This window comes from Ambystoma mexicanum, chromosome 6q, assembly GCF_040938575.1.
Source record: "Ambystoma mexicanum isolate Mex_15411 chromosome 6q, UKY_AmexF1_1, whole genome shotgun sequence".
Lineage (NCBI taxonomy): Eukaryota > Metazoa > Chordata > Amphibia > Caudata > Ambystomatidae > Ambystoma > Ambystoma mexicanum.
The window spans coordinates 222,694,840-222,717,763 of record NC_090937.1 but is presented as its reverse complement, the minus strand read 5'-3'; the positions used below and the strand labels follow the sequence as shown (position 1 = coordinate 222,717,763).

Sequence of the window (22,924 nt, the reverse complement as noted above, 5' to 3'; positions counted from 1 at the left end):
GACTATCGTCCATTGTACATGGGATCCGAGAGACCGTTGGTGAACCCCATTATATGAACAAGCAATAACAGTAGTCTGTATTGCGGGTCATTGGGTATTCACAGGGCCGCCATTTCTCCCCTGAACACCCCACTCCTATCTTACATAAACATCAAAGTAGGGGCTCTCCAGCCCAGGAAATTCGACCCACTGGGTACTCCATTAGAGTTAATGTGTGGTGTTCCCTAGGTTGGCCTGGCACTCCAGGTCCCCCATAACATCCTGTGAGGCTGCCCATGATTCTAATGCTGCAACAGTACTTTCAATGCCCCTGGTTGCCCAACATGAAACGCTGCAATTGATGTCATGGAACATAGCCGGTCTTCAGAAATATCTGGTAGATCCTCCTTGGTTAGAAATGGTGTGTTCCCATGACATAATAGCCCTGCAAGAAATGTGGTCCTTGGTGGCCCATGACTTGCAAGGTGTTGCAGTTTTCCATGTACCAGCAACAAAGGGGAAGGAATGCGTCCAAGTGGTGGCTTGAGCCTTTGAGTTAAGACGAAGTTATACACATCAATAGGCATGCACCCAAAGCCATCTATGGATCTTATGGAAATACACCTATGTTGTCCTGATGGGTCCACGCTCCTGCTTATTCATTTGTTTATTCGCCATGCTAGAGCTGCTAGTAATTCCCTGCTCCCGTTGTTGGAGGAAAAAGTTACTGAGTGGAGGGAAAGGCCAGCAGGTCAGATAAAGAATTGTCATCTTTGGAGGCCTAAATCTCCAATTTGAACTACTTGAAAGCATGCAGGGGCTCTCTGATGAGGAAGATGGGATGTGGGGAGTGGGTGGTGGGTTTTGTAAAAAGAACTATAGACTCGCCCGGGCAGCAGCAAGTATGTTTTTGGCACTTGGCCTCAGGACGTGCAACGGAAGATTCCCAAGCAATCGCCCAGTTGCTGTAACTTTTGGAACTTTTGCCAAGTGTAGTCTGATAGACTACATCCTGGTGAATGTCAAATCATGGGAACAGATATAGGATTTTAATATCCTGATAAGGCCGTATTGCTACCATCATCCTATCGTAGCCCATATAGAAAGGTCAATGTTTGGCTTAAGGGGGTGAGGGAGGGGGGTGATATCAGTGAAAAAATCATACTCACCGGGTAAAGGCTGGAGCCAGGTTTGCCATTAAGTGGCGCACAATAGATTTAGAGAACAGATTACCAGGCATACCCATGAGCATCCTGCCCCCACTTGAGACCTTCTGCTCTAGTGAGGTTAATAATGTAGAACAATTGGTAAAGGTACACAAGTCCATTACTTCTATTGAGGGCCAATTGCTGTCTAGCCCTCTGACTACAGTTGGCAGCAGGGCACCACGAAGTACCTTATGGTGCCGATGTCAGGGTGCCAAGAAGGCTCAAATTGAGCATGCTAGGGGGCTTAGAGGAGGAGGTATAAGGGCTCTTGCTGAGGCAAGGGAATCATACCGCAAATTACTTAAAATCAAGAAGATGGAGAATTTGGCTCAATTGTGGGACAATCTCCTCCAGGGTTCATTGGCAGGTGATTATGGGGTCGTTTGGCAATATCTTAGGGCTGGGAGGACCACAGACAGAAATGTAACCCAGAACAGCTTCTCAGAGGCAGCCTGGTTTGCCAAATCAGAAATGAGCTAACCATCTTGTGGATGGAAAGTTATTGGTCCCAACCCAAGTTAATCATAGGAAATTTTAAAACAAATGTAAAAAAGGGCTATGAGAGTAGGTGCGAGAAAGAAACTTGTGTAAAACTTGAAAATTCACCCAACGTAGCCCCTTATTTGTTATGGACCGAGAACCCTGGTTTTGAAATCTATTTGCACAGAATGCAGTTAAGCCTTATGAAAGCCCTCTATATGAAGTCTTGCTCAGTGGTCGAGGTGGGCTGGAATGGTTGGGAGCGGTGCTCCTCTACTTTTTTAAATTAAGTTTTGATCTTTTCAAATCACAATGAAACGTTCACAATTCCATACTGCTACACAGACCCCTCAGACAATCCGGCAATAGCGAAGCATTAGAGTTGGTTTGCATACCCAATTGGGTTTGTCTTTCATTGTGATTTGAAAAGATCTTCTACATTTACAAAGCCTCGGATGAAGAGCACGTTTATGCTCGAAACACGTGTCAGGCTGAACCATCTTTAAAATAAATGATATGCAACTGAAGCATATTTGAACTTAAACAATTGGCGCTGTGTTACTGGACTATTCTCATAATATTTTATCATTGTGGGGGATATAGGCAATATACCCTCCAAAACCAGGAACTTGCAGCCTAGTTTATCATTTAATCACATTGCCAAGCGCTGTGGACTCGTTTGACTGCTTTGCCTTTGTATTGTTGAACACACACAACAGCACAGGTCCCCTAGGTAACCATGTATGTGACTCCAGCAACAACATTGAGCATGGCAGCACATTCCTGTTGACCGCTACACAGTGGCTAGAGGAGAGAGAAGGAGTTTCCTTTATTTGGTGCATATCAATGAAAGGAATTAGGAAGAAACCAACTAGAGGGCGCATGACAAGGCAATCGGTCTCATTCGCGGCAACAGCTGCATCGCACATCAGCCGATATTAGAAATGTTGAAGGCAGGTACTTCAGACAATGCATCTATTTAAAGTTTACCAAATGAAAACAGATTTAATTTACCAACACGTTTTGTGTACTTCCTCATTATTAAACGAACATGTTTTAATTCACCCCCCACAGACCTCAGGAGGAGTCATTATAGCACGGCATAATGGCCTTTTCCCAATTTATGGCCCTAGGCTTCCCCTCCGGCCATAACCAGGGAGCGGGCCAGTATCACCTCCCAAGATCTATAAGGCTATATTTCCACTTTTGAGAAATACAGTATGTGTCAAGGTTTTTTCTGTGACATCTGAGGCATTATAAAGTGACTGTTTTTCCATCACCTTGTTTTACTGCAGTCACTTCTTTCCCGACACTCTCAACAATCGCAGCTGCTTCATGGCCCGCGATCACTGGGAACTTTTGATTACTTAGTAGCCCCTTCACCACATGATCATCTGAGCGGCAAATTCCACAAGCCAAAATCTACAGAGGTAAACAGAAAAGGAAGTGTCAACAGGCATACAGTTAGCAGAGAGTGCATCAGGAAAATGGTAAAAGGAATCTGCGAAAAATTCAAAACAATCTGTGTCATTAGCACCCGGCACACGCGGCGCAACGGGAATACTGCGTGGTGATTGGCTCATTTGCGAGCCATACTCATACGGCGTGGCAGCCCCTCAGCCAATGAGGACGCTCGAAACGGGGCAATCCCCGCTCCGAGCCTCCCCATGGCTGGATGCTTCGTCCCCCGCCGCGGGACAAAAAAGCCAGACCTACTGTTATTGTGGCAATAAGACCCTGGGCGGCGGGCCAATACCGCCCACGGTAATGCCCCCGGGGCTTCGTTAAGGCCCTCACTACGCTCAGGCTTGTAACTACGGCCCCGGGGGCATTACCTGGAGCGGTATTGGCCCGCCGCCTCGGGTCTTATTGCCACAATAACAGTAGGTCTGGCTTTTCTGTTTGAGTAAAGAAGATCAGCTTTTTATATAACGCTTAATGTTTACTACCTCCTGCTTTTAAGCACTGTGTATGTAGTGTACATATATAACTGTTATTAGTACCCAAGTTTATTTATTTATTTATTTATTACATTTTTGAAACGCCCCGACGCGGTGGTATCACATCATTGTTACATTAGGGATACAGTGAATAGATGGGGCAAAATACAGAGAACAGTGAGTAGAGCTAGTAACCAGAGAACCGAGGCAGAGTTACTTGTATTTGTCGAATAGCCAGGTCTTGACAAGTTATTTAAAAGTAGAGAACGATTGCTTGCTTCTAATAGCTGGAGGAAGGGAGTTCCACAGGACAGGTGCTTTTCTCGATTTGAAAGGGGTGTATGCATTTAAAGGCCAGAGCTGGATCTTAGGGCGCGACCGTGGGCCGTTTCAGAAATGCAATTAAGGAGGTATTGTGGGGCCACGCTGTGAACACAGTGGTGAATGAGGGATAGGGTTTTAAACGCAACCCAGGCTTTCATAGGGAGCCAGTGCACTGCACGTCTTGTAGTTGATATGCGTTTGGTGCGCTTAAGACCAAGGGCAGAGAGGGGGGCTTTATAATAATAATTATAATAATGTATTAGAGAAGTGAGAAAAGCGTTCCATAAGGTCTTTTCTCTTCACATTGGAACATTAAGGTGGTTCTGCCAGAAGGTCAGGCTGAGATCCAGGGCCAGGCTGATAGTACACAATGTGAGGCAGGTCCCTATGGAAGCCCAAGAGAAATTAAGAGCCAAGCTAAACTCCTTGTGTACGTTTGGAGTTATTGAACCTTTTGTGAGCAGTGAATATCTGTCCCCAATTTTCATGATACAGGGTCTGGAGAGCTGCAACCGTCCCTTGGATGGACAATCATGTGATCTCGTTCTCAGTCCCGCTCACCAGTCCTTCTGCTCCCCCTGCCCGCCCTCGCACACAGTTTACGCAAGCTCATGAAAGACTGTCCTGCCCTTGCTTGACACACTTCAAATAAGACGCCCACCACTCACAGACCCTGACATACTTTCCAATCTCTACTCCAAAACAATGCTTCAGGTGGTCGACATCATTGCACCTCACGTGCTCGCAAAACTAAAACCACCACTCACTGTATCACATGGTTTACGTCAGAACTTCTAGTTCTCTGCACCAAAAAAATGCTTGCTTGAGGTCACCTGGAGAAAGTCCGCCTCCACCGCTCTTAAAGCCCAATTTACCACTGCCACACAAACCTACAAGCAAGCTATCCTTCAAGCCAAATCCACCACCTACAACACCAGAATTGCTAATGCAAATTCCAATACTCGTGAGTAGAGCTAGTAACCAGAGAACAGAGGCAGAAGGCAGAGTTACACATTTTTGTTGAATAGCCAGGTCTTGACAAGTGTTTTAAAAGTAGAGAACGATTGCTTGCTTCTAATAGCTGGAGGAAGGGAGTTCCACAGGACAGGTGCTTTTCTCGATTTGCAGGGGGGGGGTATGCATTGAAAGGCTAGAGCTGAGTCTTAGGGCGCGACAGTGGGCCGTTTCGGAAATGCAATTAAGGAGGTATATTGGTGCCACGCTGTGAACACAGTGGTGAGTGAGGGATAGGGTTTTAAACTCAACCCGAGTTTTTAGAGGGAGCCAGTGCACTGCACGTCTTGTAGTTGATATGCGTTCGGTGCGCTTAAGGCCAAGGGCAGAGCGGGGGGGGGGGCTTTATTTTGGAGTAGTTGTAGCGTGCTTAGATTTGCAGAGGAGTTGCCCATCAGCAGAATGTTACAGTAGTCAATGGCACTAGTTTATCGAACTAGGAAGGATGAAGGGCTGAGTCACTCATGGTGGGCTCTGAGATTGCAACATGCAGGCTGACCTTCCTGTCTGCAGCAAGCGCTTAATTTGTGACCTCTTTTCCTGCACTAGATCTGTGGTTAAAAATAATTACATCGACTGATGAACAAGTGAACATTTCATAGACTGGTCTGTCAATATTTTTAGGGTGTTGCCGATAAATACCAGGTTTCTGTCAGCAAAGTGAAGCGGGTGTTAAATATCCTATGGTGGTGCATATAGGTATGGTATGGTGTGGTTTATTTATATAGCGACTATACACAGGCAAGTGTTTCAAAGCACTCAAGGAGGGTAGGGACATGGGGAAAAAACAACAGTCGCTCAGAGCCCTTGAATTTCTTGGCCGATAATAGTCTGCACAGGCAGACTATGCAGAATTATAGATGGGTAGCCATCAGCTACCAAAATATATTCCTCTCAGGGGTTGCGAGTGATATCTAATGGGCAAGGAGAGTCAAGTGCGAGTTGACTATGACGTCACTCTGAACTCCGACATGCTATGTATGGCACCCCGGTGTTCCTTATCCACCCCCTGCTCGTTCCCCACCGACCAGCGTTTCAGCGATAGGAGCGGGAGGCATGAGGGAACTATATACAACATAACAAATGCCAGGTTCTCTCTTCCATCTCCCCACAGTCAGTGGTAGAAATGTACAAAAAGAAGTAGTCGAACTATGTTCCCTGCTGGCCTGCATCCGCTCACCACAAACCCCAGTGCCACTCCCCCTCCCATGCACAGTCCAAACCGCCAAAATCACCTGCTGTTCACGGGAAGGTTCACTGCAGTGCACTGAAGAGCACGTTTCAACTTCTTCCTTCACTTTTATTTTAAAAGTAAACCATTCTGGAACAGTTTCTTTTTAAAATAAACGTATAGGAAAAAAACACATTTTTTGTTTTAAAGTAGAGAAGCACCGCTCCCGCCCACTTCGATCACAGCCCACAGTGAACCAAAAAGGATAAACAAACCTGACCGAGAAAATGAAATGTTGTATTCCCCTGCTGTGAAGTCACAGTACTTGATTAAGTACGCCATTACGCTCTACCACAACCTCACAATTAAGAAATACAGGATTCAGAAATGGAAAACGTTGTTTTTGGCTACTTATGGCACTCTTACTCAACAACAAGGCAGTGTGCTGTCAGTAGCACACGGGTGTGGCTCATATCAGTGTTCTGCCTTGGGCCATGTCTCCTATCGTTTCTAATATCCACGAGACATTTAACGGCTGGAAGACCACAGTAGAGGAAATCATTCATAACGAAGTAAAAGAAATGTGGAAAGGGACTAGAAATTTCGATCAGTTTTTTCGAATTCATTTTTTAAGTAAAAAATACCTGGAAAAAAATGATGTCGGCAAAACAACGCAATACCGTACTTACTATAAGAGGTGAGAGCCAGGGTTAGAAAGTCACTTGGTCCTATATAAGCACAATATGTGTGACACACAGTCCTGTTTCAGTGTACAGTCAGAGTCCTGAGCAGGCACATGTGAGCCACACAGTTCTGTATGTTCGCCCCATCAAAGAAGTGAACTGTTGTGCCTGGGTAGTGCTTCCTTGAAGAGATGTGAGTCACAGGGTCTTTTGCAGTGAAGAATTAGGCAGGAGCCCTTTAAGAGGGATGGGTCAAAAGCCCGGGGAGAAAGGCAGGAGGAGGGAGGAAAGGAACGGGCTGGGGGAAGGGGGAGGCAGTTGTTGTAAGGAGAATAAAGGAAGTAAGACGTGATACCACCGGCTCCCACGTCGTATGTAAAGGGATTCAGAGGGGACTAACAACTGGTGATGAGGCGCCACGGCTCACACTGCGTGTCAACGCAGGACTGCCGCTGGTGTCGGAGTATGGTACAGAAAAGGAGAGAAATGGTCGACCGACAGCGGGAAGAGTCGCTCATGAAGAGGACACTGGCAAAGGAAACCGGACCAAAGAGGAAGCAGCAGAATTTAACATCAGCGTGCATGAGTCACACAGTCCTGTATGCACTCACCACCACAGAAGTGAGCCTGAGTATGTGGTATATACACTTTGACCTGTAACTGCACAACATAACAGCAAGGAGCCAGTATATGCGGGTTAATAATTCCTGTATGCGTACACCATCAATGAATGGGGCTGGTGTACCTGAGTCATGCTTACTTGGATGTTCATACACCATTATAGCAGTGAGCCATGATAAAAGGGATATTAGTTCCTGTATGTGCGCACCATCACAGCTACGAGCATATGTGTGTGTGAGTTACGTAGTCCTGCATGCATAGACCATGAGAGTTGAGAGACGATGTATGTGAGTCCCACAGTACTGTATGCGCAAAACATCACAGCAGGGAGCCAAAGTATGGGGATCACTTTGTCCTGCCTGTGCACACCAAAAGAGCAAGGAACAAGTGCATGTGGTTCACTCATGCCAGCATATGCACACCCAGAATATGTATGTGTGTCAGGCAGTCTTGTATGTGGATGCTATCAGAGCTGGGAGCAAGGCATGCGGGTCACTCGGTCCTTTATGTACTGTAAAGAACTCTACATATGACACGACACACCTGGTAAATATCAATTGCTTTATTTTAAATTTCAGGATGGTGCATTGATTTGGCGAGTCATCCCCAAAAATGTAAAGGATGTTGTTTTCCTGGGTTCAAAGTCTCTGGGATTCATGCCAAAGTCTGTGGGGTTCAAAATAAGTCTATAGGGTGTAAGCAAATGGCTCTTCTCTGTTGTTCACTCTTGACTCATTCCTCTTGGTCACTCAATATGTTTATTCAGCTCCTTGGTTTCTTGTCCTTGTCTGTTGGAAAGGTAAAACAAAGACAGTCAAGAGATGTAAATAGGCCTCATTACATTGGCAGTGCAGGAAAAAGTGGAGGTTACCTCGGAATTACCACTGGTGGAATTACCTAGTGTCAATGCCACCGATCCTTGGAGAAAAATCAGCGGAATCACCACTAGGTAATTCCTCCAGTGGTAATTCCACCAGAAATCCCCAATGGAGCCCTACAGACTCCAGAAAATGGGGATTTATACTGCCTGCCACTACTTGTAATCTCGTGGTAAACCCACAAGACCAAGTGGTGGTAATGGTAATTACGTTTGGTGGTATCTTGGCATATATATGCTGCTGGGTTACCATCAAACCTATACTGAGGCCCATACTCCTTCTCCGTTTATGGTAACGTGGGCCTAGGGTCGGCTATGCCCATAAGAGGGATGTAAAGGTAAACCACTAGTGACCCAAACAACACAGTAACACAGTCCAAAATAAAAGGGAATGTCCAATCAAGATTCTATACAAAAAATATATATACTTTAATTAAACAAACCGTCTACAATAGAACAAATAGAAAATACTGTACAAAAACCCACCCCTGAAGTAAGAACAGAGAAGATGCGACAGGCTGAGGAAAGGAGCACTCTAAGTGTAGTTGCAAGGGTGGTAGGTAAGTTACTAGCTACAAAAAGGATATGTTGTTGAAAACAGATACAATCTTGACTTAAACATTCTATGAGGTCCAAGTGTACAGAGGGGCAGATCAGGGTCATAAATACCAGGATTCTGTTCTTAGTGAGTTGACGGACTCAGACCCGGTTCGAACGTTGATGCGACCAGATCAGGCTCAGTTCAGGCATGTTGGCTCATGTATACCCAACCAGCAAACAGGCGTACTTTAGGGGTGAATCCAGTGGCTCTGTGCAGTCGAAGGGGGGCCCCCAACGATGCAGGTCAGGGCGGTTCCAGGATTGCTTCACAGCTGGGCCATGCAGAGTCAGGCTTTAGCTGCTCTGAGGGGTCGATGCGTGATGCTCCAGTGGTTCGAGTCGGTGGGCGACGGTCAATGAAGTGGTGATCGCAGGTGCATCGATGAGCAGGTCAATGAGGCAGCCGTTCAGGGCTAGCATGGTTCGAGTCATGGCTGTAATCCCTCTCCACAGTTGATGTGTGACTTACTAGTCATTTGGATCATGTGCCGGCGTCAAGCAGTCGATTCGGGCCTAGCAGGTGATGGGCTTAGCCACATAGCGATGTAGCATCAAGCTGGTTTGAAGTTCAAGCAATAGTTCGGATTGGTGGAAGAGCAGAAAAGCCAGTTCTGGTGCCTTTTCTGTCGTTCAAGGTTCAGTGAACATGTAGCACCAGTTCAGTGTGGCAGAACAGGGAGCTTTGGCTGGTATGGCCCTCCGGTGGCTGTCAGGCTCTATCAGGGGGACTGGAAGACAGGATGGTTCCTTTAAAGGTCTGCTCTCCCTGCTTAGGAGATTCTGGTGCATTATGGTAGGTCCCGGTCCACAGAGAGGTCACTCCTGATGTGCCCTGTGAGAGGCTAGGGGACAGATCTTCCTTCTGCCTTGGGCGGCTCCTTCTCCATCTCAAAAGTACACATTTCTCAAAGGAAGTCCAGTGAGTTCTTCCAAAAGGAATCTTCATATCTTGGGGGATCTGAGAGGATCTAGAAAATCTGGAGAGAATCTGAAGAAGGGGTATGAGACCCCTATATTTAAAGGGAAATGTCCCCAAGTGATTGGACTAAAGCTAGCTTACCATAGTGGTCCAATCCCTGTTACACACAAAGGGCCTTGCTCTAGATGAAGTGGGGGGAGGGGAGGGGCAGGGAGGAGAAAGAGAGCCAGAGAAAAACAAGATGGTGGAAGTCTCTGTGTATTGACCAGAGAACTCCTGCCTACTCTAATCCCACCTTGCTGTGAACAAAGGTCTTTGAGATGCAGCACTTTGGTGTGGGGCTACTCCTTTTAAATGGGTATTCTCCTTTGATGCCAGGACAGCTGCCTGCTGTGCAGCTGTCTCTGGCAGAGGGTTCTCCCTACACTCACAATCAAAGAAGAGGCCAAGTCGTCCAGGTTCCTGTCCAGCCGTTTGGCAGCCTCCACCTAGCTGAAAATAATACACATCGCCTTCCACGGCAGAGCTGACTCACAGGAGCTGACACATGCAATATCAATTGGAATGTGGCAGCCAAGATCATATGTAGTGCCATGCACTGTGACTAAACTCAGGCATAGCTTTATTTTAGAGTTAGAGTTTACCCTTTCACCAGCATGGGTTACTTATGGTCATTGTATTTTTGATACAGGGAGGGTGGGGGCATATCTTAACTGCCACCCCTGTGCTGCAGAGACCTGGCTGTCACTGTGGCTGTCCATTTGGCATTGGGGGAGCTTTGGAACTGCTCTATGCCACAAGCAGACCAGGTGCTGCAAATCAGGCTACTGGTACAGCCAGGCACAAGTACACTTTAAATAGAGTTGATGACAAAGGGAATCTGATTAGCAGATTACCCTCTTGGAGATGTAGTTACTCGCATACTTTAATCTATTAATGAAAATCAAAAAAGCCAGTTCTTTGCACCTTTGCCAGATGGCAATTCCTCACAATGCCCCTTAATACAGTCCTCATCTTCTCTGGTATCACTTCCAACTTCCTCCTCATAGCACCCCTCCCCTTATTCCTTCCACTTCACCTCTAACCTCCTTCTTAATATTCTCACCCTCTTTTCTGCAAAGGTCAATTTCCTCTATCTCCTCTGCTGCTCTCTGTCAACCTCTCTGCAGCCTCCTTCCACATACTCTGGCATCCTCTCTCTGGTCTCTTTCCTCTAGCTCCTTCTGCCCTCACCACCATCTTTCTTCAATCCTCCTACTCCATCTCCAAAACTCCATGCTGCAGCTCCAAAATGTCCTTGCCCCGCTCTTATATAGAGATGGGACTGAATTTCGGTAGTCTGAGTGGCTGGATCAGTTACATGATGGATCAGAGAATGTTCAGGTGCAGGGGCACTGTGTAGACCTTCTACTCAAGAGGAGGTCTTTAGAGATCTTGGTCTAGGATGGTCACTCCACTGATTGGCAGACCCTGCTCTCACTCCAGGACTGCCTATGCAAGCTTCTCCCTCTTCAGAGCTTGAGGTGTCTGGCTTCTGTAGACAACAGGTGAGTCTAGGTGCTGAGCCTTTCCCTTGAGGGGTGGGGTGGCTGAAGTACCATGTGTCCTCTATGTGGTTTGATGGGGACGTTTCTGCCTTTGGTTTTTCTGTGACAAGCGGTTGTATTGTATGTGTCCCATCCGAGCAATAATTGGTGGCAGGGCGGAGGGTCATTTTCCCCATGAAGGTCCTTTGCAGCGTTTTTAAATTTCACCTGTGTGCAACATCTCCTTTCATTTTGGGCTGTCCTTCCATCGGTAAGGGGAATTTTTGGAGTCATGCTCATCCTCCATGTGGTTCACCAGCCAGTCCACAGAACCTGGACTTGGGACTATCCATCCAACCTTTCCTGTGGCTTTGGAAACCTACATTGGTTTCCTCCCTAGTCTCCCCCCAACAAAATCGGTGGGTTACTCATCTGGATCCAGTCCAGGTGTTCCATCAGGCCAAGAGGTGGATTTGGGTGTCTTGCTGGAGTTTGAGCTTTCCAAATTCAGCTGAGTGGCTTGGCTTAGGGGCTGCCACTGGTCAGTGTCTTCCCTTCACACATCTACTCCTTTCTTTTAAATTTGTGTCACTGTAAATCAAGGTGTGTTTATAAATAAAATATAGATCTTCTGTCCTGCACCTTCCAAAGGGTGGCCATTGCATCTGTGATTCATTGATTTGACTTCGAAAGAAAGGTAAAATGAAAACGGCGGTTGGACATATTTGTTATTGAATTTGAAGCCACGTTTTCAATACGCGGGAGGATGATATTAAGCAGAGGTCCGCAGAATTCATGATGCAAAGAAGGATATATCAAGAGGTATTCTGGTGAATTGCTTTGTTTCCGTGGTGCAGTACAAGGCATATTTCTAAATGTTAAAAGGTGCAAAGAGAGCTTCCTACTAATCAAATACTACTCTGTTTACAACGTGTTATATTAAGGAAGACACAATCCATGTATGTTCTTCTATATCTCTATTTGACCTACACGATATGCGCCTCTGCCACACCGATTCCCCAAGCCTGCTGACCGACACAGCGCTCCCAAAATGTCTCTGAGCCCTACTCTCCCTACCTGCCACCATTATACTCCATTCCTCTTCTGCATGTCACTTCCAAGAACCTGTGACATGAGGTGTAACAACGACCAGACCATGACATAAACCATTGTATAGTATTCATATTTTGCTGTGCCAATGCCATAGCAGTCAACATAAAAGATTCAGACCCTCCAAAGAAGTTAGGAAATAAGTGAGAATGATAGAAGGAATCATCTGTTTCCAAATTCGAATACTACAGGGAGGGGCTCAGTAGAAGCCTGCAGCTAAAACCAGTGGTAATTCAGCCAGACAGAATTGCCATTACCACCAACGCGTTTGCTGGAATTAACACCATATTATGAGACATGGCCGTGCACCAAGTTGCCAGGCAGAAACAGTAATTTTGTGTGGCAGAATTAGTGGAAAAACACCCCACTGAGTGTTAACTACAACAGCTTTTAGCCTAAGTACTGTTATCACCAGCTGATCATGGCCGAATTACCTAATGGTAATTCCTACAAAAATTGGCATCGTAAAAGCAAGTCAGAAATAGTGTCACAATTAACATAGAAAGCTGTGTGAAGGAAATTTTGAACGAATCCAATCCTTCCAAAAATCGCCTTGTTACAAGTGCCACCCAAGCCTGAATGAAGACCACAGACCAAAGGCAATGTAGCTGAAATGCTGAAGAGAAACGTAGTTACGGTGCTAGTATACGAGAATATATATGTGTCTCTCTAGTGGCACGCCATATTACGGTTTAATTTGCATGACTACCCGGCAAGGGTCAATCAGAATGTATTAGAACAAACTCAGAAATCAATTAATGCGCCTTATATTAGTGCCATATAGTTATTTTAATTTCATGCCCTGGTGATGACACGGGTTTCGGCCACTGAAGGTCTTTTTCAAATCAGGGCTATTTGTGCTGTTAACGATTCAGTGAAATATACATTGCATAATTTGCACACAAAAACATTAGAGGTTATAGCATTAAAATTCATGCCCATAAAAGAAAGAAATACACCGACATTGAGGTTAGGAAAAGGGGGGGATCATTAGGTGATTTGAGAAAAAATTATAAATTAACAAAACAATGGAAAGATGAATAAAACACAAAGTTAGACTTTCAGACATGTAACTACAAAAGGCACAAAGTGCCACTGTACCTTATTAATCTCATGTATTTAGTAACTTAAAGTTTCATTTAATTTCACAATACCTTCACATGCTAATGGCAATTGTTTTCTCTATTGATTGGTTTGGAGATCCTTTTTTTCTAGGGTTCCATCCCTTTAAATAAATATCAAGAGCAAGATGGTATAAATACTCTCTACAAAATATTTGTATAGATTTACTTTTTCCCTCATGTACTTTGACTGTCAGCTAAATCTGCTTTCAATTCGCACAATGTCTCGTTTCTGTTTCCATGTATGGCAAACGTTAAAGTCCCTGCATGATGAATTGCAAAAGCCGATTCATGTCATTTTTGTATTGTGTTCGCGTTATACAAATTGACTCCACTACTATATGTTAACTTTCATTTGTAACGTATGTGCTAACAATGTACAGCGTTAGCTATTGCAGTGATCTGCCAGTTAAAGGCTATTCTGTCCGCTGTATGTGTGAACAGCTGCTGTTCTAGAAATACCGATCTTTTCTTACCTTGAGTGCAAGCCCTCCGGCGTCTCTCGCATTAATGCTGTTGCTACCGCTCCCCATTTTGGAATGCTTTTGTATGTTGCCTTAGTAACGGTTAGGTCGTAAGTCCCTCCTTTGTTATTACTCCTGCGTCCTTCATTTTGTGGACGCCATATTTTGGGAATGTTAGTAACTTATGGCTACTGTTACATGGTTGTTAACTTACCTTACCTAAACAGTATTCCTATCGATTCAATCTAAATTCCTATAAAATTTAAAAATACTGCGCTGATGTCCCTGCGAGATGAAATTGGTTTGGTATTTCGTGCTAATTATTACGCTGCCTTTGTTTTCTAATAGTTTCACCCGCAGTATTACATAGTACAGTTGACTACCATTACAACTGGTTTTAATACTGTCAAAAATGAAATTATTAGTGAGTATTAGTATATAATTTTACATGCATTTCAGATATTCAAATTCATTAAAGGAATAACTTTTAAATTCAATTACAAAAGTTCAAAAATTGCCTTTTTGTACCCTTGTCACACCGAATATTATTTATGATGGACATTTAGAGGAAAGATGCCATCTCATTTTCCGAGTTCAAACCAGTTATTGTACTGTTCAATTTGCATTTGATTTTGGCTTCTGCTTGTCGTAAAGCTTTTACTCGGCCTCCTCCCCTTCTGCACAATTGTACCTGTTGTATACCCACGAATTTCAAGTCTTCTTTCTTTTCCATTTGGTGTTCTTTCTGCCAGTGTGCTGCTAAAGGTAATCTGTGGTCCTGGCTTCCTATTTTTGCCAGGTGTTCTCTGATTCTTATGCTTGTTTGATTTTGATTTCTTTCCCATGGATATCCTTTAGGGCATCAGTCGGTTCGCTCGCGAAATTGCACATAATGCACGTTCCACATTTACGAAAACCTTTGATGGGTGATAAAGTCCATGTGTTGGTATTGCTTGTACTGACTTCTGGTAAGAGCGATGGGCTCAATTTTGTCTTCAGTGTATCTGCTTTTTTGAAGATTATTATTGGTTTATCCCCCACTTGGGTTTTTATATGATCATCAAGTTGGAGCAAATGCCAATGTTTTTGAAGTATTTTGTTGATCTTGTAATTATCCTTATTGTATTTGGTTATAAAACCCAATTTCCAATCTTGCTCAATGTTTTTTGTTTTTGATTCTCTTGGGATTAGGGTTTGCTCCTGAGTCCAGTTTTTAGTGATATTATAGGCTTTAGATATACATTTCTCAGGATGCCCTCGCTGAATAAATCTAGCTCTGAGTAAATTGCATTCTTTCTCGAAATCATTTAGTGTGCTACAATTCCTCCTTGCCCTCACATATTCCCCCTTTGGGATGGTTTGTATTGTAGTTTTACGATGGCAGCTATCTGCATGTAGAATTGAGTTGACCTCTGTGGTTTTCCTAAATGTTCTTGTCTTAATGATGTCATTCTCAATATAGATTGTGACATCAAGAAAGTTAATAAGAGTTGGGTCACAATTTCCAGTGAATTGGATGCCGAAATGGTTAGTGTTCAATCTGTTAATAAGGTTCTTGAATTGATCTTCCGAGCCTTTCCAAATAATCAAAACATCGTCTGTTTATCTCAACCAATGGATTAGTTGATTTGGATATGCTTCATCTTTATACACAACTTTGTCCTCGAATAGGCCCATAAATAAATTTGCTAGTGCAGGGGCATATTTTGTGCCCATCGCCACTCCTTTCAATTGCTTGTAGAAACAGTTGGCGAAATTAAAAATATTGTATTCAAGTGTGAGCTTCAACATCTCTTTGATCATCTCAATCTGTTTGTACAGCAAGGCCGATTCTTCCTTAAATGTGTGGTCTATGGTTTTGATAGCCCAGTAGTGTTGTATTGATGTATAGAGGGATTTGACATCTAGACTGGCCAGTTTTAGCTCCTTGTTCCATTCTATATTTTTCAATTTAATGATAACATCTGTAGTATACTTGATGAATGATTTAAGTTTGCTTGCTCTGGGTCTAAGTACATTGTCTAGGTATTCCGATAGGTTTTCCGTTGCCCAACCTATCCCATTGAGGATTGGTCTTCCTTCTGGTATGTCTACAAAATTCTTATGTATTTTAGGCAAAAAGTACATAATTGGTGTGACTGGTTCCTTTATTATGAGAACGTTTTTTTCCTCATCTGTGAGCAGTCCATCTTTGTGCCAATCTGTGATCCTTCTCCCTAGTTGTTTTACGATTTCTTTCTTTGGATTCGTTGAAATTTTGGTGTAGCATCCTGGGCTATCTAAGTGGTTCCTGGCCATACTCAAATCATCTTTTCTTTCCATGATCACAATGTTGCCACCCTTATCTGCTTGTTTAATTACCACTGAGGTGTCTTCCAACAAAACCTGTATTGCTTGATATTCCTTAAAGGTTAAGTTAAATGTACAAGTCTGTTTTGCTTGTTTATCTGATAGTTTGTAAAAATCTTCAGCTACCACTTTATAAAAGGTGTCAATGACGTTGTCTGGGGGTAGTTGTGGGACAAACTTTGATCGTGATTTTAGTTCTTTCATTGCCAAATTGCCTTGTTGTATGTTGAGTTCTTGTAGGACATCACCTATGCAGAAGGTTTCCGGTTCTCCTAATGACCTAAGGAGGTGGATATCTTCAATTTTTTGTATAGTGGTCTCACTTTGTAGTTCTTTGTGTTTTCTGACAAACATTTTTGGTGCCTTGGTAGCAAAAAACATTTTTAATTTCAATTTCCGAATGAATTTGTATAGGTCAATATGTAAGTCTGTAAAGTTACATGTTGCCGTAGGTGCAAAGGAGAGACCTTTATTCAGTAATTTATTCTCTTCTTCTGTTAGTTTCCTTTTGGAAAGATTCAGTATCAAATTTGTTGTCACTTGTTTCTGGTATTCTCCCGAGCACTTGCTCTGGTTAGTCTTTTGTTGGTGTTTCTTATGTCCTTTAGGTCTTCTGGGTTTCTTACCCCCTTCCTTCCTCTCCTTCTGGAGTAGGTTGTGTTGCTGTGGAGGTCGTTGGTAGTTGAAAACGGACTTGATTTTGTGGGAAATTTCTGTTGCCCTTTTTGTATCGTTTAATCTGATTCATAAATCTTTGATTGTTCTTTATGATATTTGCATCGGGTGTCGGTGTTGCTTCTGCCTCCAATTCTGCATCTGAACTCGCTGATGAAGTATTGGGTGTGCTATTTCTGGATAAGGGTTTAGTATACTGGTTATACTTTTCTTGAAAGGTGTGCACCCTATCATCTTTGTAATCTCTCTCATCCCTATAGTGTTTCCTAAGTTTACAGAGTTTGACCTCATCTTGGTAGTTTTTCAAGATGTCGTGCATTGTAGCATAATTTTTTTCTTTCGTAGTTTCTTGTGATTTCATTTCTTCAATTTCTTTCTTGATTGAATCAATTTGTTCAACTGCTCTTTTATGTTCTCTCGTAGCATGTTCTGTTAATAACTCAAGCATTTTCTTCGAATTACAATTTAAGTTCTTTTCCCAGAGTTCTGCAAGATCTGTATCACTGTCATTGTTGAAATTAGGGAATATCAGGATCCGTAGTCCCCTTGGTATAAGATCATTTTTCATATAGTTTTCTAATGACACAATCTCCCAATATTTGTCTATCTCTTTTTTAGAGATCCTTTCTAGTTTGATGAATAGAGATCTTAGATCTTGTTTTGATTGTTTCGCACTGGTAAAGGCATGGCTCATGTCCCCTTTGCGGGTAAAAAGATTTGCAGTTTCTTCCTGTCGATTCATTAAATATTCTGCCAATGTAACAAACATTCTAATTGGCCCTCGCCGGGGCATTACCTGATCCAAAATCCCTCACCTTCATATCCACGGTGGGGAGGTATGGCAGCCCCTCAGCCAATGAGGCGGCTGGGAACGGGGTAATCTCTGCTCCGAGCCATGACACGGCTGGAGGCTGCCATCCTTCCCCGCCGGGGATTCAGGTAAGTGTTCTCTACCCCGCCTTCCAAACAATCCCTTCACCGCCCTCCCAACCCCACATACCTTCTTTTTATTCCGTTTGAGAGCGAACGCGCTGGGAACACTTCTGTGTCCCCAGCACGTCTTCTCCCGATGGCCGCCATGGAAAGGGAAAATGGACATTGGTTTCCCTTCCCCGGCTGGCATTATTTTTTACATTTCTTTTTTCTATTCAGAAACACAGCAGCATTTCGGAACAGAAAAAGAATGCTATTAGTACCCTGGTCTTGCGGGCAGGGGTACTAATAGCAATAGGTCCCTTGGCCACTACTGCCCTGGGACTTTTGTTAAGGCCCTCAGTTTAGTCAGGCCTGTAACTATGGGCCTCGGGGCATTACCTGACTCTGTAATGCCCCCGCGGCTTAGGGCTTATTGCTTAATGTGTTTCCCCCGTGATTCAATGTCCTGCTACTTCTATCCACCATTCATCAATTTCAATCCGTCATCACTTATAGCTCCAGACAGTTTTCACCATAATACAACTTCAAGATTCAGTCAATGCAATACTTCCAGCCAAGGGCCCTAAAAGTGCTAGACAGGTGTAAGTCTGTTCAAATTTGCTTATCACACAGGAGGCTCTCATTATCTCAGCTCTAATGATATGCTCTAAAAATGTTGACTGCTCTTCTAGTCCCAGCCTTTGAAACGGATACATTCCCCAAAACTGCCAGCAATCGTCCAAATGAGGGCTGAAGAGCCTAACAGAAACCCGCAGAAACAGTGGGGTGAAGTGGACAGAGAAAGGCGTCCCATATCTCGGGGAGTGGGAGGGGGGTAGATCTGATCAGGAATCCACCGAACACAATGTCTTGCAATGTTAATAAGGGGATGGGCACAGTATGCACTGACGTGTCAACATCGAAATCTAATTTTGTGGCAAAAGATTAGCACTGTGAAAATGGTCATCCTGCCTCTGCTGGCATACATTTTTTGATGCTCTACCTTTGCCTCTACTCCAGGAAGATTTCAGAGTGAACTATAACATTTCATGGGAGTTTCTCCAGAGGGAAGCGGGCAACATTTGAACGGAGGGAATGCTTTGGATTTACAGTTCTTTAGGACTAGCACAAAGCATTCAGCCTCTATGCGACAAGATACCGGAGCAAAGAAGATGGGCGGGAGGATCCAGAATGGTTGAAATGCAAGTGGAATGGTTTGCCCTGTTCGAGTTAGAGGTGCTATTGACAATGGATAGGCCCCAGAACTCATCTGACAGTATGATTTACGGTCAAAATTTGGAGGGAATGTATGTTCACGACCTATAATATTCGAGGTTATCCCTATGGGGCAACATGGCCATCATCCTGGATAACCCAAAAAATCTTTTAGGTAAATTGCAGACCTTGTCAGAGATCAAATTGTTTGTGGATGCTGGGGCTAGCAGCGACGTAGGAACCTTTGAATATATCCAATGCAAATATGAGTGGGGAGATAGAGAGGGACTGAGGTATTGTGTGTTAATCTTGAGTCTGTGAATGGGTTGGCAACCACAGGGCTTTAGGGCGCACCCGAGATTTAAAAACTGCTGAAAGCAGGAGTTTCTAGAGCAGGTATGCTTCTGAGAATATCAAATAGTGCCCAAGTCCCTTCAGAATAAGAGGTGAAATACAGGCAATCCTGGGAGGTAGACCTGAGGCAGCAAGTGAATGTGGAAGTTTGGAACTCCATCTGCAAGAACATTAATAAGAGTGGCTGAGAGTTGAACTTTAAACCTGTGGTGTTGCAGCGCTATTGGACACCGGAGAAGCTTTCTCGACTCTCTCTCCTGGATTCCAAGGCATTTTGGACTTGTATGGAACAGGATAAAAGCCCAGCACACATGTTCTTGAACTGTAGGTGAGCGAAGCGGTTCAGGAAAGAAGTGGAGCGAATGGGTTTGGTGATTGCGATAGAGCGTCCCCTTGAACTGCTCGCGGGGACATTCAACTATGCTACAAGGGTGACAAGGCAACCAAGGCGTACAAAGAAATGCTTGCATAGGGCTTCCAGATGTGAAAATAAAGACATTGTAAAACTGTGAAAGTAATCTTGGGACCCAGGGAAAAGGTCTGGATTGAGAGTTTGCATTGTCTGCAAGATAGGGTTGGGCATATCAGCAAAGGCTCAGCGCAGGGAATGGGCAGGAACAAGACGTAGCAGAGCTACAGCAAAGATCGTCTTTCCGGAGCGCCGCTCCACCCCCCAGACCCAGAGACTAGCACATGATTGTCCCAGATCTTACGCCTCAACCAGCAGATCAGACCGCCTTCTGAAAGCAGTCTGCTTGTCGAAGCGCAGGGTGCTCACACGTGCCTCAGAGCGCAGGGGCTTGCACAAAAATCTACCAATCCGCTCTGAAGCTCCATTAGCGGCACTCAGCACTGGGCACTGCATACAGAAAGTGCCAAAGCCTCACTTACAGTGTTGCAGCTGTCCAAACTGATATCTAGGTCCTGCAATGTACAGACATCTCTATATTAAGGTGAATATTAAGGCCAATCGAAACAGAAGAGTCCATTATTCGCTTGAAAGGGTTTCGTACTGAATCACTATAAAACATGTTTAACATTTAGAATTGTGCAATCTGGCTTGGGGCCATGCCCTTGTACCCGCCCCCCTCCTTGCTGCAGCCCCGCCCCTCAAAAGAAGTTACAGTTTGACCGGTAGATTTTTTTCCATTTCCAGCACAGCAAAGGCTGTTTGCTCCTCTTGTGGGTCTGAGAACCACCTTCCCAGTGCTAAAGCGTATCCAGTGCGGAGAGCAATGTTCCACAGAGCCAACTAAAAGGGATGCTTTGTGACGATGTTCATTGCACCCAGACAGATGAGGGCAGCAGCAATGCAAAGAGAGTGGCGATGAGCTCGAGGAGGGAGTCTGAAATAAAGTGGTGTGTGTCACTTTTGTGGATAATCAAGATGACGGTCACTGTGAACTGGCCGTGGCATTGGTGATGGTGCTGGACCACATGAAGTACTGGGATATGTGGAAGAGACCATTGCAGACCACAAAGTGAAGGAAGTCGACTGCTTATTGGGATGGTGGCACCACGGGAAGGTGGGCATAGCACTCCTACCTAGGCATGAGAATCCATGCTGTTGGCGATAATGCAAGCTTAGTCTTTATGAGTCTTTAACGTCCGCCTCAACACTTACGCCATCACATCGCCCCTCGCACCACCTGACTCGTTAGACGCTGCCCGCCCCTCACCTCCCCACGACCCGGTACAGCGGTACACCTCCTCTGTGCCCCACTGTATCCCCCCGCTGTATATCTGTTCTGCTGTCACCTCTGAAAGTGCTCCGTTACTGTTGTATACCTCTGTAGAGCGCTCCATTATGTATCTGTATTGGTCTATACCCCTGTAAAGTGCTCCGTTGCTTCTCCAAGATAGGTCCGCTCTCAATAAATATCATGATAATAATAACAATTATAATAATTTATTAGAGAAGTGATAAAAGCGTTGCTGAGATCCAGGGCCAGGGCGATAGTACACAAAGTGAGGCTGGTCCCTTTGGAAGCCCAAGATAAATTACGAGCCAAACTAGATTCCTTGTGTACGTTTGGAGTTATTGAACCTTTTGTGAGCAGTGAATATTTGTTCCCAATTTTCATGATACAGGGTCCGGACAGCTGCAACCTTCCCTTGGATGGGCAATCATGTGATCTTGTTCTCAGTCCGGCTCAGCAGTCCTTCTGCCCACCCTGCCCACCCTCGCACACAGTTTACGCAAGTTCATGAAAGACTGCAGCTTGCCCTTGCTTGACACACTTCAACTAAGGCACCCACAACTAACCAACCATGACATACTTTCCAATCTCTACTGCAAAACAATGCTTCATGTGGTCGACACCACTGCGCCGCTCATGCTCGCAAAACTAAAACCACCACTCTCCGTAACACATGATTTACGCCAGAACTCCTAATTTTCTGCACCAAAAAAATGCATGCTTGATGTCACATGGAGAAAGACCCCCTCCACCTCTCTTAAAGCCCAATTTGCCACTGTCGTCAACACCTACAAGCAAGTTATCCTTCAAGACAAATCCACCACCTACAACACCAGAATTGCTAATGCTAATTTCGATACTCGTGAGAACTTCACCATTCTCCTGGAACTCTAATTTCCTTCCTCCCCCACACACGACTTTGCCAAAAATGAGTATTGGTGCACTGAGATCCAAATTTCCTTCCTGGACAAAATAGCTACTCTCCACATGAAAATTCAACAGAAAAAAAATTGCCACTAGTGCCAACAACCTACTCACCCACACTTCCAACCCACTCTACAGACCCTTAAGAATTCCTCCCCTTCGACTTCAAAATGGTCACCGAAGACGTGGTCAGCAACATACTAAAAGGCCTGAAGCCCTCCAGATGTATAGGAAATGCCTTCCCGGCCACAATTATCAAGGACTGTGCTGAAGCCTTGATTCCCTTCATTACCATATTCATTAACTCTTTCTTTACCTCTTGTTAGGTCCACACTAGCCGTAAGGAAGCCTGGGTACTTCCACTGCTAAAAAAGCCATCACTGGACACCACCGCCCTCACCAACTACCAACCCATCACAACAGTCTCCTTCCTCCTGAAAATCCTGGATAGTGCAGCCTACATCCAGATTCAGCATTATCATGAAGTCAACCACATTCTGGGCATCCTCTAATCTGGCTTTCGCCCAGGCCACGGCATGGAATCAGCCCTGCTGGATCTGAAGAAATCAAAGAAGCTGGAAAATCAGCCCTCCTGCTACATCTTGACTTTTCTGCAGCGTTTAACTGTCAACATCTTTCCTCTGCCACCAAATTTTCACTGGAAGCTCCTAGTTGGATTGCTTCATTCTTGAAGGACAGAACCATCCAAGTCTTCGAGGAAAATGGAAGCGCTCCACGAGCGGCCATCACCTGTG

The 22,924-nt window shown here is 44.5% G+C and overlaps 1 protein-coding gene across 1 annotated transcript in view; it reads right to left on the bottom strand.

The window, feature by feature from the left end:
* LOC138515911 (alcohol dehydrogenase 1-like) overlaps positions 1 to 22,924 on the bottom strand; it is a 321,818-nt gene that overhangs the window by 262,271 nt on the left and 36,623 nt on the right. Inside the window, exon 3 of the mRNA XM_069630674.1 lies at positions 2,948 to 3,089. Coding sequence (XP_069486775.1) covers positions 2,948 to 3,089 — 142 coding nt within the window. The remainder of the gene's footprint in view (positions 1 to 2,947; positions 3,090 to 22,924) is intronic.